This window comes from Agelaius tricolor, unplaced genomic scaffold, assembly GCF_023055355.1.
Source record: "Agelaius tricolor isolate 1412-34295 unplaced genomic scaffold, bAgeTri1.0.p SCAF_12, whole genome shotgun sequence".
In the NCBI taxonomy this organism is placed as follows: domain Eukaryota; kingdom Metazoa; phylum Chordata; class Aves; order Passeriformes; family Icteridae; genus Agelaius; species Agelaius tricolor.
In genome coordinates, this window is record NW_027269272.1 from 26,041,876 (window position 1) to 26,058,616 (window position 16,741).

Below are 16,741 nucleotides of genomic sequence, written 5' to 3' on the forward strand. Positions count from 1 at the left end.
ACTGCTGGTGCCAAACAACAACAACTGCTGATACCAGACAACAACAACTGCTGGTACCAAACAACAACAACTGCTGGTAGCAAACAGCAACAACTGCTGATGCCAAACAACAACAACTGCTGATGCCAAACAACAACAACTGCTGGTACCAAACAACAACAACAACTGCTGGTGCCAAACAACAACAACAACTGCTGGTGCCAAACAACAACAACAACTGCTGGTGCCAAACAACAACAACAACTGCTGGTGCCAAACAACAACAACTGCTGGTACCAAACAACAACAACAACTGCTGGTGCCAAACAACAACAACAACTGCTGGTACCAAACAACAACAACAACTGCTGGTGCCAAACAACAACAACAACTGCTGGTACCAAACAACAACAACAACTGCTGGTGCCAAACAACAACAACAACTGCTGGTGCCAAACAACAACAACTGCTGGTGCCAAACAACAACAACTGCTGGTGCCAAACAACAACTGCTGGTGCCAAACAACAACAACTGCTGGTACCAAACAACAACAACTGCTGATGCCAAACAACAACTGCTGGTGCCAAACAACAACAACTGCTGGTGCCAAACAACAACAACTGCTGGTGCCAAACAACAACTGCTGGTACCAAGCTGCTCCTGACAGTCTGACAGCGATGCCTGCTGCTCCTTCCTCCCTTCTGAGAAATGACTCAGACTGATTTAACACAGTAACTCAGAGTACTTTATACATTTTCACAAGAGGGATGAAAGTGCACAGGGTTGCAGAGGCAGGCACGGGACAAACAGGAGGAAGGAATTCTGCAGAGCTCAGCTGCCGCAGAGCTGCCCTGGCACTCGGGACCCTGGGCAGCCTCCAGGAGCTCGTGCTGGGAGCTGAGGGCTCTCCAGGAAATCCAGCACGAGCTCTGGTCCCACAGCAGCTGGGGTCTGGGTGTTGCTGCACCTGGGAACACACAGTGCTGGGAGCCAAACCAGAGCTGCCTGCAAATGCACACTGCAGGAAAGCGGCTGCCATGACAAAATCCTGCTGGGCTAACATTTCATACATGTTTTCCATATCCTGCTGGGCTAACATTTCATACATGTTTTCCATATCCTGCTGGGCTAACACTTCATACATGTTTTCAAAATCCTGCTGGGTTAGCACTTCAGACACATTTTCAAACTCATTCTGGATAAGCAACATCTACCAGATAACAAGGCTGCTACACCTAGTTTGTTCAAGTTTTCCTGCAAACAAAGTCTTGAATTTCCAAATGAGTTCCTGGACATTTCTAGGACTGAAATTGTGAGCAGCTGAGTAAGGCCCAACATCCTCCTCCCCAGCATCTTCCTGGGACATCAGGTGTCCCTACAGGGCACAGAACCTCACTTCCCAACAGTGCCACCCTCCAGGTGTCCTGACCCAGTGAGCTGCAGTGGGGCAGAGGGAATTCATTAAGGAGAAATGAGAAAATTTATCCAAATTAAAAGCTACATTTGGTAATAAGGTGACTTAACAGACAGGGTCTGGAAATCAGTATCTAGAGAAAAGATACTTAAAGCTCATATTTTGATATTAATGATTAGACAAAAGGGCAAGAACTGTCCCAGGCCAGGAACACCAATATGTGAAGTGGTTTTCTTGAGGGAGAAAAATAGGTATTAGTGAGGAATGCAAATTTCACACCCAAAATATTCCAAGGAGCGTTTGTCTCCAGCATAAGGTTTTATATCACAGGGACAAATTTCACTAATTAGCCCAACTGGGAAGACTTCTCATTACTGAAAAGAATCTATAAACTGAAGTTAACTTAAACTATCTCCTGCAGCCCTGGGACCCCCTGCCACTGCCAGCCCCTGCCTGCTGCTCCACATCCTGATACCAAAGGGCAGCAGGACGAGGTCATTAGCGGGTAATTAATTACAAGGGCAGTGCCTGATGTCAGCCCTCTGCTCTGACAGCCAGTGCCACAGCAAAGACAGAAATCCAGCGAGTGTTCCACTCTGGGACAGCACTTGCACCAGAAGCAACACTGAAGGAGTGGCCAGGAGACAGAATCTTTAAAAAAAGTGAAAGAATTATTTTAAAAGAGGAAGTTTTCAGAAGATAAGTAACTGTTCCAGGCACACGAAACCAAACACATCCCTCCCTCACTGACACACACTCAGAGACTCTGCAGAGGAGACCAGAGCACAGCAACCCACAGAGGGTGAGTCTCTAAACGTGAGCATCTGTGAATTGTAATTTATTATCGCTTCAAACAGACTGAGAGAAACAGCTGGGCTTACAGCAGGCCAGAAAGGAGCTGAAAATGTTCCTGTGAACATACAGTGGGGTTGGGTGCTTGGAAAGGAGGCCAACAAGAATGTCATGTTCTTACCTTAAATATAGCTGTTTCAAATTGTATGCATAAATTTTATTAACAGTTTTCAGGAATTTCTAACTCCACTTGACAAAAAAAAAAAAGTGCTTCCAAACAAGTTTTGTGTATCATATCTTTAATAAATTATTTATTACCCTGTATTATTACTAGACCTTGTTTTGACTTGTTATTGTAGATTAACCTTAACAAAACTTGTTATTTTTGTTGTGTTACTGAACTTTAGCTTGTAAGCAGAAGAAATTAACATAGACACTTGTGTAGTTCTATATTTCCTATTTCCTTTTCCTGGTGTTTCTAAATGAATGCTACTGCTGCCAGGTGTCTGTAAACCTACTAAAATATTATTACTGAGAAATACTCTCCTGCTCCCTATGAAATGGAGCCACAAACCTGAACTATGCAGACCCAAACTAGGGACACAAACCAGGAGGGGAAACAGCAACTGGGGCAGTTTGTGAGTATTACAAGATGTGGATTTGCATCTGAAGGGTTTCCATTCCTCCTTTAAAAGGTAAAAGCCAAAAATATGCCATACGGGAATCTAATTCTTTTTTAACTTAAAAATCAAGGAACTGAACATTCAAGCATAAAACTTCCCAAACTCAAGCCCGTCTGTGCCTCTCCCCGCACCAAAGGCAGCCTTTACAGAGCACCGCAGCAGAGATTGGGCAGGTTCGCCGTCCAGCCCTGTCTGTTCTGCAGCCGAGGCGCTCCAGAGCCCAGCCGGGCGCCCCAACCCGCGGGGGCAGCGGGGTCCGGGGGGCGAGGGGGCTCCGGTGCCGCGGGGCTGCCCCGGGACGGTCCCGAGCTGGGCAGGGCAGCCCCGGGGCTGACACGGCGGGAGCGGGAGCGGGCTCAGCCCCGGGACCCCGAGCACAGCCCGGGCACCGCACAGCCCCAAGGGACCGCACAGCCCCAAGGGACCGCACAGCTCCAGCACCGCACAGCCCCGGGACCCCGAGCACAGCCCGGGCACCGCACAGCCCCCAGAGACCGCACAGCCCCGGGACCCCGAGCACAGCCCGGGCACCGCACAGCCCCCAGAGACCGCACAGCCCCGGGACCCCGAGCACAGCCCGGGCACCGCACGGCCCCAAGGGACCGCACAGCCCCCAGGGACCGCACAGCTCCAGCACCACACAGCCCCGGGACCCCGAGCACAGCCCGGGCACCGCACAGCGCCAAGGGACTGCACATCCCGCAGGGACCGCACAGCCCCGGGACACCGAGCACAGCCCCCAGGGACCGCACAGCCCCGGCACCGCACATCCCGCAGGGACCGCACAGCCCCGGCTGCCCGAGCACAGCCCCGGCACCGCGCAGCCCTGGGACCCCCAGCACAGCCCCGGCACCGAACATCCCCCGGGCACGGAACATCCCGCAGGGACCGCACATCCTCCAGGGACTGCTCAGCCTCGGCTCCTCGAGCACAGCCCCGGGACTGCACATCCTCCAGGGACCGAACATCTCCCGGGACCAAACATTCCCCGGGGACAGAACATCCCCCGGGCACCGCACATACCCCGGGTACCGCACAGCCCTGGCTCCCCGAGCACAGCCCCGGCACCGAACATCCTCCAGGGACCGCGCAGCCCCCGGGCACCAAACAGCCCCGGGACTGCACATCCCCCTATTCAAACTGTGCCCTGGATCAATACTCTGCAGCAGATCAGTAAACAGAAGACAGATGTTTAGAAACTGTGACACTTACTACATACAAATCCATTGAAAAAAAGATGCAGCTCCTAAAGTGGTGTCTTGTACACCCCAAAGAAATTGAAATATGTGTAGTTTATTTCATTGTAACTGTTTATAGTTAGTCTTTCAATTACATGTATGTATCATATAATGTTGACTTACTGTATGCAGCTTAAAACTCGAAGCACTGTTCTACAAGTCACATAAGGAAGAAATATTTCCTTCAATAATAACTTTCTCCAAAGTAACAAATCACTACTTCTTTCAAGTTCTTTAAGAGTTTTAAGAAACAAGGCTGTGTACAGAAATAACACTAAGGACTCACAAGGCCAATAGGAGCAGACAGGAATGCAGCTCTGTGCTCAGAAAAGTTGCACAATCTGACAAATCCCTGTTCCCTTTACAAATAATGCCTCTGGGAGTCAGTCAAAGGCAGGAAGGAATCTGCTAATTATTTCTTAACATTTCATTTCTCTCTCTTTTCTACAGAAAACAGAAGCAGAAGCTCCTAGTGCATCATCTGGAATCTGCAGCTGTCACTGGCTAAGAAAGCAGTTTGGAGCCAGAACAAGGTCTGGGCCTCAGGCCAGGGATGCTCAGCTGCTCCTCCTGCCTCTGCCTGCTCCGAGGGGCTCCCCAGGAGCCCTCCTGCCCTGCCCTGCCCCGTGTTGATTGCTGCAGGGGCTGCCAAGGGCCCCTGGCTGAGAGCAGCCTGTGCCCAGAGCGCCCAGCTCCTCCTGGCGCCTGCCCTGGGGCACCACGTGCCCACCTCTGCCAGGGCTTGCTCCCACAGCGTGGGGCTTGGCTCATCAACCTGCTTCATCTTCAAAGCAAAAGCCTTTTTTTCCTACTTTCTAGGAAGAAATAAAACTTTGTCAGGGATTTGGGCATCAGCTGAGAGCACATCAATTCCCCGACTGCCTGTTTCCCATGGGCAGAGCCCAGACAGACAGAACCAGCTGCATCACCACACACCTGAGAGCTGCCCTGGCCCAGCCGGGTGCACTTGTTCACAACACAACAATTCAAAGCTGACTGAAAAGGCTGAAGCTTCATAACAGATAAAACTCTCATTTTCTTCTTTTTTTTTCTGTTTGTTTCTCCAGGGAGAAGAGATACCACAATGCAAATGAAAGCCACAACCCAGTTCAGCTCCTCCAGGAATGACAGCAACTGCACCAGCGACAGCAGGATCAGCCAAGTCATCTTCCCTTTACTCTACACATTTCTGTTCCTGGTGGGGATCCCCATGAATGGCCTGGCAATGTGGGTCTTCTTTAAAGTACCCAGTAAATCCAATTTCATTATCTTCCTCAAGAACACTGTGATTTCTGACTTCCTCATGATCCTGACTTTTCCATTTAAAATCCTCAGCGATGCCAAGCTGGTGTCGTGGGTCCTGCGAGGGTTTGTGTGCCAGGTCACGCAGGTGGTGTTTTACTTCACCATGTACATCAGCATCCTGTTCCTTGGTCTGATAACGATTGATCGCTACCAGAAAGCCACCTCACCTTTCAGAACCGCCACTCCACGGAGCCTCCTGGCTGCCAAGGTCCTGTCCACAGCAATCTGGCTGTCCATGTTCGCTCTCTCGCTACCCAACATGATTCTAAATAATAAGAAGAAAACACCCAAGAACGTAAGGAAGTGTGCTCTCCTGAAATCGGAGTTTGGCTTAGTCTGGCATGAAATTGTAAATTACATTTGTCAGCTCATCTTCTGGGTTAACTTAGCAGTCATAGTGGTGTGTTACATCCTGATCAGCAAGGAACTGTACAAATCCTACAAAAGGACTCGATGCACAGGGAAGGCATCTAAAAAGACTGTCAATCTCAAGGTTTTCATAATAATTGCTGTGTTCTTTATTTGCTTTGTGCCATTCCACTTTACCAGAATCCCCTACACCTTGAGCCAAACGAGAGATGTGTTTGACTGCTCCGCTCGGAACGCTCTGTTCTACCTGAAGGAGACCACGCTGTGGCTGACGTCCCTCAATGCCTGCCTGGATCCCTTCATTTACTTTTTCCTGTGCAAGTCCTTCAGGAAATCCTTGCTGGACATGCTGTGCAAGCACAGGGCAGGGTCAGGGGCACAGACAAAGGGGGATGACTCTGACGAGACCCCGCTCTAGATCCCAGGGCTCCTCTCATCTTCCTGGCCACACACCTTCACTGAGGGTGGCAGGAGCACAGAGCCATGAGGAGCGTCCAGAACTTCACTGACTTCTTTGGAAACAGCCCTGCAGATGAAGCACGAGCACCCTGGAACCACCACCACTGCCTGCGAAAAGAAAAAGCTTAAATAAATACCAGAGGAGTCCCCCCAACCTCCACCCTTCCAAAACCAGAGCTCCCCGGCCTCCACTGATGGCTGTCAGAACTGATGGGAAGAAGTCAGAACTGAAAGGTGGAACTGTGAGGAAAAACTTAGAATCATGAAATGCTACAGATGATACCATGAACTGTAAAGATGTTGCAGAAATAGCTAAATTTGGGCCAGAGTAAAGTTCATGACAACACAAGACCTGAGAAATGCAGATAAAATGCACAGTAGATGTCATTTTTTGATACAGGGAGTTGTCACCTTGTATGCAACTGGCAGACAAACAGAAACATAGAGAGAGCCATTTGGGCAGATTTTTGGTAACAGAATAACACTTTTCTAATCTCATTCTATGCTTGCAGTTCCTAATCCATTGACCAATAATTAATAGCTGTATTTCAGATGAAATTATTTCTTAATCAGGCTTATCTTGATATTAATTAAATCCCCAAATCCTTCCCCTTACTACTTAAATAAACAAAACTGTATGTTTTCACAGAGAACATTATATTAGAAAACATACAAACACTCGATTTAAATCTTACTGAGACCCTGGGGAAAAACAGGCTCATGCTAACTTCTTTACTGATGATTAAGGGCAGCTTTTTCCACTATACAAAATACTCAACCACTTCCCTTTTGCACTTGGAAAATTGAAAAAAACCAGGGAAGTATTTTCAAGTACATGACATTTTGAGGTATCACAGCGATTACACATGAAATAGATTGTGGGCTATTGGAATAAGTTGTGGTTCATTTATCACCACTGCCAACAGCTCCAGCTGAGCAGTGTGTGCCCCCAGCACACAAGAGCTCAGCCTGCCAAAGCCATCACCTGTCCATCCTTCCTGGGACGTGTCCCTGCCTGCCAGGGCACTTCTGCAACCCAATTTCACTTGTTGCTCACAGACCCTCGGCCTTGGGGTCTGTGCATCTCTGACAGCCCACTGGGATGAACCCACCCTGCTTCAAACTGTGCCCTGCTCCAGCTGAGACAGGCAGTGACTGGGCTCCACCACAGAGCACCAGGATTTCCCTGGAACAGCATCCAGCCACCCCAGAGCGTGCTCCCCCAGCAGCCCACAGGCCCTAGGCCAGCTCAGTCCCCATTAATGCCCAGGGAGGGCAGTGCCACATGCCCCAGTCCCACCCAGAACTCATTCTGCACACATTTGGCACCTACACGTGGAGTGGCAATTAGGCAGGAGCTGCTTTCCCTGGCCAGGTGAGCTGTCCAGACAGGCACCACAGACACACCTGTCCCCCAGAGCCACCACGGGTGGGATGTGCACAGGTACCTGCTGCCTCTGACACCTGGGAACAGCAGCAAGAGCTCAAAACACAGAAGGCACTGCCTTGGACAGTACTCCTGGGGCATTGCATGGACTGTGACACCCTTGTGTGGTCACCAGTGGGGACCAGAAGGCAGGGACAGCCAGGGACACACCTCACTGGTGACAGTGCTGAGCGTGACTGAAGCCCAGCCATCCTCAGGGCTGCCTGCTCCCAGCAGCCATTTAACACTGACACCAGCACCTACATTAGCCAAAATGTCCCAGCTACTGATGCACAAACTCCCTGGCACAGCTGCCCGAGCACCTCTGGAGCAATCCACAGCTGCCCCAGGAAATGGCCTGAGCAGGAGCACTGCCCACAGGGCAGCAAGCCCTGTCCCACCACAGGCAGCAATAAACTCACACAAGCAGCTCTGCTCTCAGAGAAATGCACCCAGTTCCAGCCTACACCCAGCAAACCCATCAGCAACCCACAGCTCTCCATGCAGCAGTACCTGCCAGGGCAGAAAGGGGCTGCAAGCAGCACAAGGTGCATCCCCTGCCTACCCCAGGAATCTTCTCTGGAGAGGCAGAGCCCAGCCCAGGCCCTGTGCCAGGGACACCAGGGGCAGGGGAGCCAGCCCCTCCCTGTCAGGGGGCTCTGAGCAGACTCTTGCAATGCTTTGGCAATGACTGGTGCCATCCAGAACATGGAATTCACACACAAACAACAACCAGGAGCTACTTTTGAGGCTTATTCTGGAATGCTGTCAGGAAACACTCTGTGTTTGTTCTTCCTACCAGTCCAGGTGCAGCAGGTCCCATGCACACACAAGCCCAGAAATGTGTCTGTCCTGAGGGGCAGGCTCAGGTTTCCTTTCCCAGTTCAGGAGCAGATGCTGTGCTTTCTCACACAGAGCAAAGGGAAGAGACAGAAGCAATAGCAATGTGACCAACTCAGGCGACACTGAAAATGAGGAAGGAAGCCACACACCAGCAGAAAAACGTCTCATCTTTCTACACATTTCCCCACTTCTAACACTTTGCTCGAGGCTTCTGCTGGCAGAGGAGCAGCGGATGAGATGGGGACAGCCACAGAGGGCTCTGTGACAGCCGCTGCAGGTTTGCCCAGGTACTCACAGGGTCGGAGTGTTGGGGTGTGATGGGGTGGTTGGGCAGCTGGTGCTCAGGGCTGGGAGCCACCTGTGAGCAGCTGACCTTGGAAATGCTATCTAAAGCCGTGCTGAGAAGGGAAAGAGTGGGTGCTTGGAAAGAATTACCAGAAGTCACTTACCCAGGAGTGGCTGGCTTTTGGGCCACAGCTCTAACATTTCTATTTCTATACTATATTCAACACCAAAATATTTCTATTTTAGTGTTGAATTTCTATTTAGTGTTGAATGTTAGAGATATAGAATATCTAACATTTCTAATATCTCTAACATTTCTATTCAACACTAAAATATTTCTATTTCCATGGAAAGGCCAACAGTGCTCCAGGCAGTCTGCTCTTATATCCTGCTATGACATTACCCTAGGCCTCCAAAGTAATTGTGAACCCTTTTAACTCTTCAGTGGTTGCTAGCTTGCAAACAATTTAAATTTCAGCAAAGATTTGGATTTTCCATGAATCAGAAGAGAAATTGGTTGGTCTGTTTAACACACACTTGGGTTTGGTGTTTATTCATGCAAACCTGCTGTCACTGCAAGGAACATGTAATATTACATACAGAAGGGTGTGTTTTGTGTTCTCTCCCTCCTTTTCCCCCAAGTCTGTTTCCAACGATGGGAGGCTCAGCAAACACGAGCTCTGTGGGTAACACCAGTGGAGCAGCCTCCTCTGCACAGTGCCAGCGTGACACCACCGTCACCCACCTGCTCTTCCCAGTGCTCTACACCCTCATCTTCCTCCTGGGACTCCTGCTGAACAGCCTGGCCTGCTGGGCTTTCTTCCACATTCCAAGCACATCAACCTTCATCGTCTACTTGAAAAATATCTTAGTTTCTGACTTCATCATGACGCTGATGCTTCCTCTGAAGATCCTGACAGACTCTGGCCTGGCGCCGTGGCAGCTCAAGGCCTTTGTCTGCCGCTTCTCAGCCGTGATATTCTATGACACCATGTACATCAGCATCGTGCTGCTGGGGCTCATTGCTTTCGACAGATTTCTCAAGATTGTGAGACCTTTTGGGAAGTTCTGGGTGCAGAATCTGACCTCAGCAAAGATCCTGGCGACTCTGGTCTGGCTCTTCTTCCTCATTCTCTCCCTGCCCAACATGGTCCTGTCCAACAAGGCAGCGACGCCCCAGTCCGTGAGGAAGTGCGCCTCCTTGAAGAGCTACCTCGGACTCAAATGGCACGAGGCTGTCAACTACGTCTGTCAGTTCATCTTCTGGACTGTCCTCATCCTCATGCTGCTATTTTATATAGTCATTGCCAAAAAGGTGTATGAGTCTTACGTAAAAACACAGAAGAAAGGCAACAGAAGCGAAAAACGGATCAAGGGGAAAGTATTCATCATTTTTACCGTGTTCTTCCTGTGCTTTGCCCCCTTCCACTTCAGCAGGGTGCCCTACACCATGAGCCAAACGAGCGCCCACATGGACTGCCGGCTGCAGAACCAGCTCTTCGTGGCCAAGGAGAGCACCCTGTGGCTGGCAGCCACCAACGTCTGCATGGACCCCCTGATCTACCTGCTCCTGTGCAAGCCCTTCCTGGAGAAGGTCTTCTACAGGAGGGTAAGGGCTCTGCAGAGAACAGCCCAGGCAAACCCAAAAACAGAGCTGGACACACGAGTATCTCCTACTGAGTCTTGATTCTGCAGCTGCACACTCTGCTCTGCATCTTCATAGAGAACTTGAAAAATAGTTTGGTTTACTTCTGCGGAAGAACACAAAAGGGTGTTTGCCAAGTAACATTAACACTCAATAAATGCAGCAAAATGGATTTTCTAAGTACAGTCACTGCATAGCCTTAATGGCCAAAAGGCTCTTGCTCAAACTGCCTAAGACAATCCACAGGGTAATTCTCTCTGCTTTAAACTAAACCAACTCACTTGCTACCACCCGAGCAGCTTACTGACTCTGGCTGCTCTGAAGGGCAATCCAGCTTTATTTGGGAGCAAACCCCAGAGCTGGTGACTGTGTATGTCAGTAATTCCTACCCTGAGTGTCAGCTTGGCTGCACATCAACAGTAGGCAAGGGGAGGAGCAGAGGGAAGGACTCGGTCCCTTCCCAGCCCTCCTCGCCTCTCACACATGTAATCACTTTCCTACCACCCACGCTGCTTCACCACCTTCCTCTCTGCAACCAGCAGCATCACCTGGTGGAGGGCAGTGCTGGCAGCTCAGTACCCCAGTTCAGCACCCCAATTTCCCAGGGCAGTGCTGGCAGTACCCCAGCTCAGCACCCCAATTTCCCAGGACATGCTCCTTGTCCAGGCAAGCAGAGCAGCCAGGACTGCATCCCCCACCCTGAGCCATGTGGGGCTCAGCCCCACACTACCCTCACCAGGAAGGAACACCCAGAGATGTCCCTGTTGGTGGCACCTTCACCCTTCCCAGTGCCAGCCAGAGGAGCCTGAGCCTCCCCATCCAGAGAATGCCCCTCCACCCAGCTCACCACACCACTCACAGGGCTCTCCCCGCCGATCCCACAGGGACTGTGCCTGCACAGAAACACTTTTTAACCCCAGATTCTGGAATTTATGTCACCATTTCAAGACTGCAGTATCCCCAAACCATCCCTTCTCCTCCAGCTCTCCTGCCAGCTTTACACTCTCTCACACGTGCCAGACACTTTGATCACCACCAGACTGCTATTTTTAGAAATTCATTGTTTACAGCAGCCTAATCCAACGCAGCAGGTTGCTCCATACAGCTTGATTTTCTCAAAGCTGCTCTAGGTTGCTGTGCATTAATTATCTCTGCCTCTGGGGTTCCCCAGCCTCTGCCACACAGGGAGATGTGTGTCTTATTTAGCAACTTCTACCCACTTCCTCTCCTCCACCAGGCATGTTACACACCTTCTGCAGCTGGAATACCCTTCCTAACTGGAAACTGAACTAATCTCCAATCAGCTTTCAATTGATTCTGAATCTGCCTATAAATCAGTGTTATCTCAGCATTATCTACCTCTTACATTAAATGTTGTTGCATTAAAGGCTCTCCCCACACACATACACTGTTAACAGGACTAACTTTGCTCCTTTAGGAAAAGTAAATATAATAAATTCTTAGCTGCTGAACTAGTCAGCCCTTCAGTACCTGCTTAGAGGAGCATACAGGAGGCTGGAAATGTTCTTCCCAAGCTGCTGACACATCCTGACAATTAACCAAGGGGCCTGAGCCAAACACTGGCAGAGGAGGGTCTGTGGCCTTCCACAAAGCACAGCTCACACAGAGCCCCAGGGACTCCAGCACTCACTGCATCCAGCTCTGGACTGGCAGAGCACGGTGGCACTGAGAAACTAAGAAGATGAAGAACAGAAATTTCTTTTACTTTGCGATTTCTGCTTGTGACCGAGGCTCATCCAACGCTGTGCACACACGCTGGCAGCTCACACAGCTGAGAGCCCGTGTTAGGGTGGGTGTAACCACAAAATGGGATGAGTTGGTCCTTAAATAAAGGGTGTGACAAAGGTTTCTGAGGAGTCTTAATCATCTGTTTTTCAGCTGTTGCTTCTTAGGTAGGTAAAAGGGAGCCAAAGCTACCAAACTCTGTGGCAAAGAAGTGAAGGTGACTGCAAGGACAGAACACCTCCTTGATGCACTTAGGGAAAAAGTCCCTGAATGCTAGCACTTGGGATTTTGCACACCTTTTCTACAAAGTTTTAGATCGCTGCCTCCAGATGGAGTAAAAATCACAGCTGTTAAAATGGCTCACAGTTTAGGTCTCTGTCTTTTAAGGCTCAAACAAACACCCCAAGCAGTATTTTCCTTTGCACGTGATCAAACAGAGCCGTGTTTAAGAGCAGCTCTCCCCTGGCAGGAAGCCCAGAGCAGCTGCCATGGACTCCCCACATTCCTGCAGGGCTGCCCAGGGATTTGTGGAATTCTGCAAAGTTTACCAGCATACTCAATACAGCAGTCACCATTTTCCCAAACCTGGTTTCTGTCCCAGCCCACCTGGAATGTGCTGGTGCTGCCCTGAGCAAACCCCTCACTGTTCCCTGACAGAGCAGCTGGCCAGGACAGCAAACACCAGCACCATTCCATCCCATCTGTGCTGGCCAGGACAGCAAACACCAGCACCATTCCCATTCCCCCTGTGCTGGCCAGGACAGCAAACACCAGCACCATTCCCATCCCACCTGTGCTGGCCAGGACAGCAAACACCAGCACCATTCCATTCCACCTGTGCTGGCCAGGACAGCAAACACCAGCACCATTCCCATCTGTGCTGGCCAGGACAGCAAACACCAGCACCATTCCATTCCCCCTGTGCTGGACAGGACAGCAAACACCAGCACCATTCCCCCTGTGCTGGCCAGGACAGCAAACACCAGCACCATTCCCATCTGTGCTGGCCAGGACAGCAAACACCAGCACCATTCCCATCCCACCTGTGCTGGACAGGACAGCAAACACCAGCACCATTCCACCTGTGCTGGCCAGGACAGCAAACACCAGCACCATCCCATCCCACCTGTGCTCATTCCAGCCCATCACACCACAGGCAGCAGCAGAGCTCTCCCTTCCCACAGATGAATGTTCCCTTGCATGGCTTGTCCTCACTCCAGACAACCTAGAAACTGAAAACTGGCACGAGGCTCTGAACCCTTTTGCAGAAATGACCCTTGGCCCAGGCTCCCATGGGCCAGCTCCACACACAAAGTACTGACAGTTGTCCTAAACATCTCTGCAGGTCATTGGGTTCCTGGAAAGGGAACTACAGGGCACTCAGCAGGTGAATTTAATAGGAAATCACTCATTTGTGTACATAGAGGCTTATACAAATTTTTTATTTTCCTTGTGTTTCAGATAAAGGAAGTATTTTGCACCCTCACATGCAGCCTCCTGCCTCTCCTCAGAGGGACAGCATGGCAATTCCTGGGTGCCCAGAGACAAACTGCTCTGCAGAGACATCCTGACCCTTGGCACAGCTACACACATCCCTCCATCCAGGCTCCAGAAACTCTCACAACACACAGCAGTGCTTCAATTAATTAGAAATGCAAACCAATGATTTGCATCCTAACCAGAGCTGGGCAGACAAGTCAAGCAGCCAAGGTCTGACCCACATGATGGCACATGCACAGAGCCAGCAGGGCACAAGGGAGGACTGCAGGCACCAGGACAGACCAGAGCCTACAGACAGCATCAGCCAGACAAGGCCTGGAGCTCCAGGCTCCCTATCAGCACACGGTGAGGAACTCGAGGGGAAAGGAACTAAGCTTTTAACGTCAGTTCTTAATTAGATACTTTCCTCCTTCCTTCCCACTGAGTGACAGGCATCACACAGGGACTGGAGTAATCCACGGCAGGAAAGGGGAAATGTCAGCTCTTCCAGGACTCTTCCCCTGACAACAGCACCTCCACCTCCACATCTCAGCTCTAACACTGCAGAATCCTCCCCGTGTTGCAAGCTCTGATCTTGCTCACACTTTTCTGCTTAAAAAGCAGAAACAGCCAGTCCTGTGCATTACCCAGGTGATGAATCTGCTTCAACATAACCTTGCAGTTCACATTGCTAAATATGGCAGTGAAGACATTTTAAAATGAAGCAACACAGTAATTGTGGTAATAACGTTGTTCGGGCTCTTATGAAATCTGAGAGTTACTCTCTAATCATCAAAACACAAAAAGGGACATCCAGCCTGTAAATAATGTGAACAATAGTTAAGTTACAGGTTACCTTCAGCTGTTCTTTGCATCAGACCTTGCACTTCTCCTGCGCTGTTTTGAGGGCAAGCTCCCCATTTCCAGCGTTTCGTGTGTCAGCTCGTCCCGACCTGCTCAGCCTGGCAGCAGCCAGCAGCACGTCTGCATCCAGCCTGCCCGGGGTGCCAGGGCACCAGCTTCCAGCCCATCATGTCCTTCTGGCACACCAAAATACAGAGGTTTTTAAGAAAAGTTAATGTGCCTTTGCGCCATATTCAAAAACTAAAACTAAACCCCATTCTGGTGCAGATTTTATTTATTATTTGAGCGTTACTAAAACACCAGTTTTGGTGTGTAAACTCTACTCCCAAAGTGCCAACCCCTGAACTCTTGGGTCTCTGTAAGCAATAAAATCACATTTTTTAAGCATTTCAGTTTTCACTTTCAATTTCTTCTCTCTTTCCCCACGGCACATCCTGCTGCCCTGGTTCTTAGACCCCAGCCTGGGAGACCACCAGCACTGGCAGTGCTGAAAAGCAGCAGCACAAATGTAGGCAACACATGTTGTTGGTCCATGCTGGCGTGCAGGAGTGGCTGCATTCCCTGAGCCCAGCAGTGCCCCCTGAGCCCAGCTGTGCCCCCCTGAGCCCAGCTGTGCCCCCCTGAGCCCAGCAGTGCCCCCCGAGCCCAGCTGTGCCCCCCTGAGCCCAGCTGTGCCCCCTGAGCCCAGCTGTGCCCCCAGGCAGGGATGCAGGAGCTGTGCTCCACACAGCCCTGGCTCTGGAGCTCAGTGCCTCGTGCAGGGATGGTTCCAGGAGGGTACAAACCCCTCCAGACCCTCAGAGCTTTGTTCCCCCACTCCAGCAGGCAGTTGCCAAAGCCCAGAGCACAAGGGACAGCTGCAGGAAGGCAAAGGGGAGCGCACACTGTCCTGCCCAGGCACGAGCGAGGCAAAGGCTTCATCAGGTCTCCTCTCCCTCGCTGCAGGGAAAGGCTCCTCCATGCTCAGGGGTGCCGTGTGCCTGCAGCAGGACCATCCCTGCTGGCAGGGTGTGCAGCTCCTGGGATGAGCTTGGCAGCCTGCAATAACAGAGCTGAAAACACAGCAGAGTGAGCCCGTGCTCCTGCAGCCTCATCTGCATGGGTCTGCTTTGCCTTGCAAAAGCTGGGCTTCAAAGGCGAGCTGTGCCAGCAGTCTGTGTGATCAGGGACTGTGCCTGATCCGAGGGACAGGTCCCGGGGGGCAAGAGGAAATTCTGGAGTCTGCCCAAAAGCAGCAATGTGGGATTCAGCACAGGGGCCCCAGCAGAAGCTGCTCAGCTCTGCGGGGGCAGCAGGTGGGTCCTGCTCTGGCTCAGCCCCTCACAGGCTCCTGTGCAGAGGGGTCATAGGGGCTCAGCCCCTCAGGTATTTGAGAAAAAGATTGAACATGTCTATGGAAAAGTCCAGGCAGAACAGACAGAAAATGGCCTTGGCAGCCACTGCTCTCAGAGTGCTGGGGATTATTCTTTCTTTTCTCCCGAATTTTTAATGAGAGAGATGGGAATTTGCTTTCTTTTAAAGAAGGCAGCAGATATGGAAAATTACCCACTTCGTCCTCCACTGACACGAAGCAGAACTTTGTCCCAATAGAACAGTCCCAGTATAATATGTCCCAATTTTACCCCATGATTATTTCAGTGCTCTAGAGGCACTAAATAGCCTGATTGTAAACATATGTACAGGCAGGACCACTGAGGGCAGGGCTGTGAGAGGCAGTGGGCTCAGTCAGGCCCAAGGAGCACCATGGCAGGAAACAGACAGGGCATTTTAGCTGCAGTGACAGACCTGGAGCTCCACTTTCATCCTGCACGTTATTTAGAAGGAAGGATCTGTTCAAAGCACAACACTAAAGGCAATAAAAATATAATCAAATTAATAATTGACAAGATAAGCTTGATTAGTAGATATTTTCACCTGTCCAGCGCCAGATTTTCAGGCTGACATTGAATCCAGAGGCACGGCATGCCCCGGGAGGCAGAGGCAGGGCAGCGGGAGCAGCCTGCAGGCTCTGCAGCCTTCCCCAGCACGCTCCCACCTCCCAGGTGAATCACTGTCTGCGTCCCGGGCTGCGCCGGAGCCAGGAAGTGAGCGGAGCGCTCACCTACCCTGGCATGTGAGTCATTCCCAGGAATGAGAGAGCCAGTTGCTCCAGTTGCTCCTGGCCAAGGGAATTTTGACTCTCTGATCAGGTATCACCAAAAAAAAAAGCCATC

General features: G+C 50.8%; 2 protein-coding genes across 2 annotated transcripts; both read left to right on the forward strand.

Annotated features, from left to right (window-relative positions):
- Positions 1-1,666: 1,666 nt before the first annotated feature.
- P2RY12 (purinergic receptor P2Y12) lies at positions 1,667-6,886 on the forward strand. Its single transcript, XM_071438278.1, has 3 exons — positions 1,667-2,196; positions 4,558-4,640; positions 5,175-6,886. Exon 3 carries the CDS (start codon positions 5,192-5,194, stop codon positions 6,197-6,199), a length of 1,008 nt encoding a protein of 335 aa, XP_071294379.1. The 5' UTR covers positions 1,667-2,196; positions 4,558-4,640; positions 5,175-5,191; the 3' UTR covers positions 6,200-6,886.
- Positions 6,887-7,061: 175 nt separating this feature from the next.
- Positions 7,062-12,302, forward strand: P2RY13 (purinergic receptor P2Y13). The gene is made up of 2 exons (XM_071438277.1): positions 7,062-8,796; positions 9,437-12,302. The coding sequence occupies exons 1-2, from the start codon at positions 8,747-8,749 to the stop codon at positions 10,479-10,481; spliced, it is 1,095 nt and encodes a 364-aa protein (XP_071294378.1). The 5' UTR covers positions 7,062-8,746; the 3' UTR covers positions 10,482-12,302.
- The last annotated feature ends 4,439 nt before the right edge of the window (positions 12,303-16,741 follow it).

Bases quoted from the DNA above. Each gene is read 5' to 3' on its own strand.
- P2RY12 (XM_071438278.1), top strand. From the start codon at position 5,192: ATGCAAATGAAAGCCACAACCCAGTTCAGCTCCTCCAGGAATGACAGC.
- P2RY13 (XM_071438277.1), top strand. From the start codon at position 8,747: ATGGGGACAGCCACAGAGGGCTCTGTGACAGCCGCTGCAGGTTTGCCC. The intron at 8,797-9,436 runs GTACTCACAGGG...TTTTCCCCCAAG, and splicing joins GCCGCTGCAGGTTTGCCCAG to TCTGTTTCCAACGATGGGAG.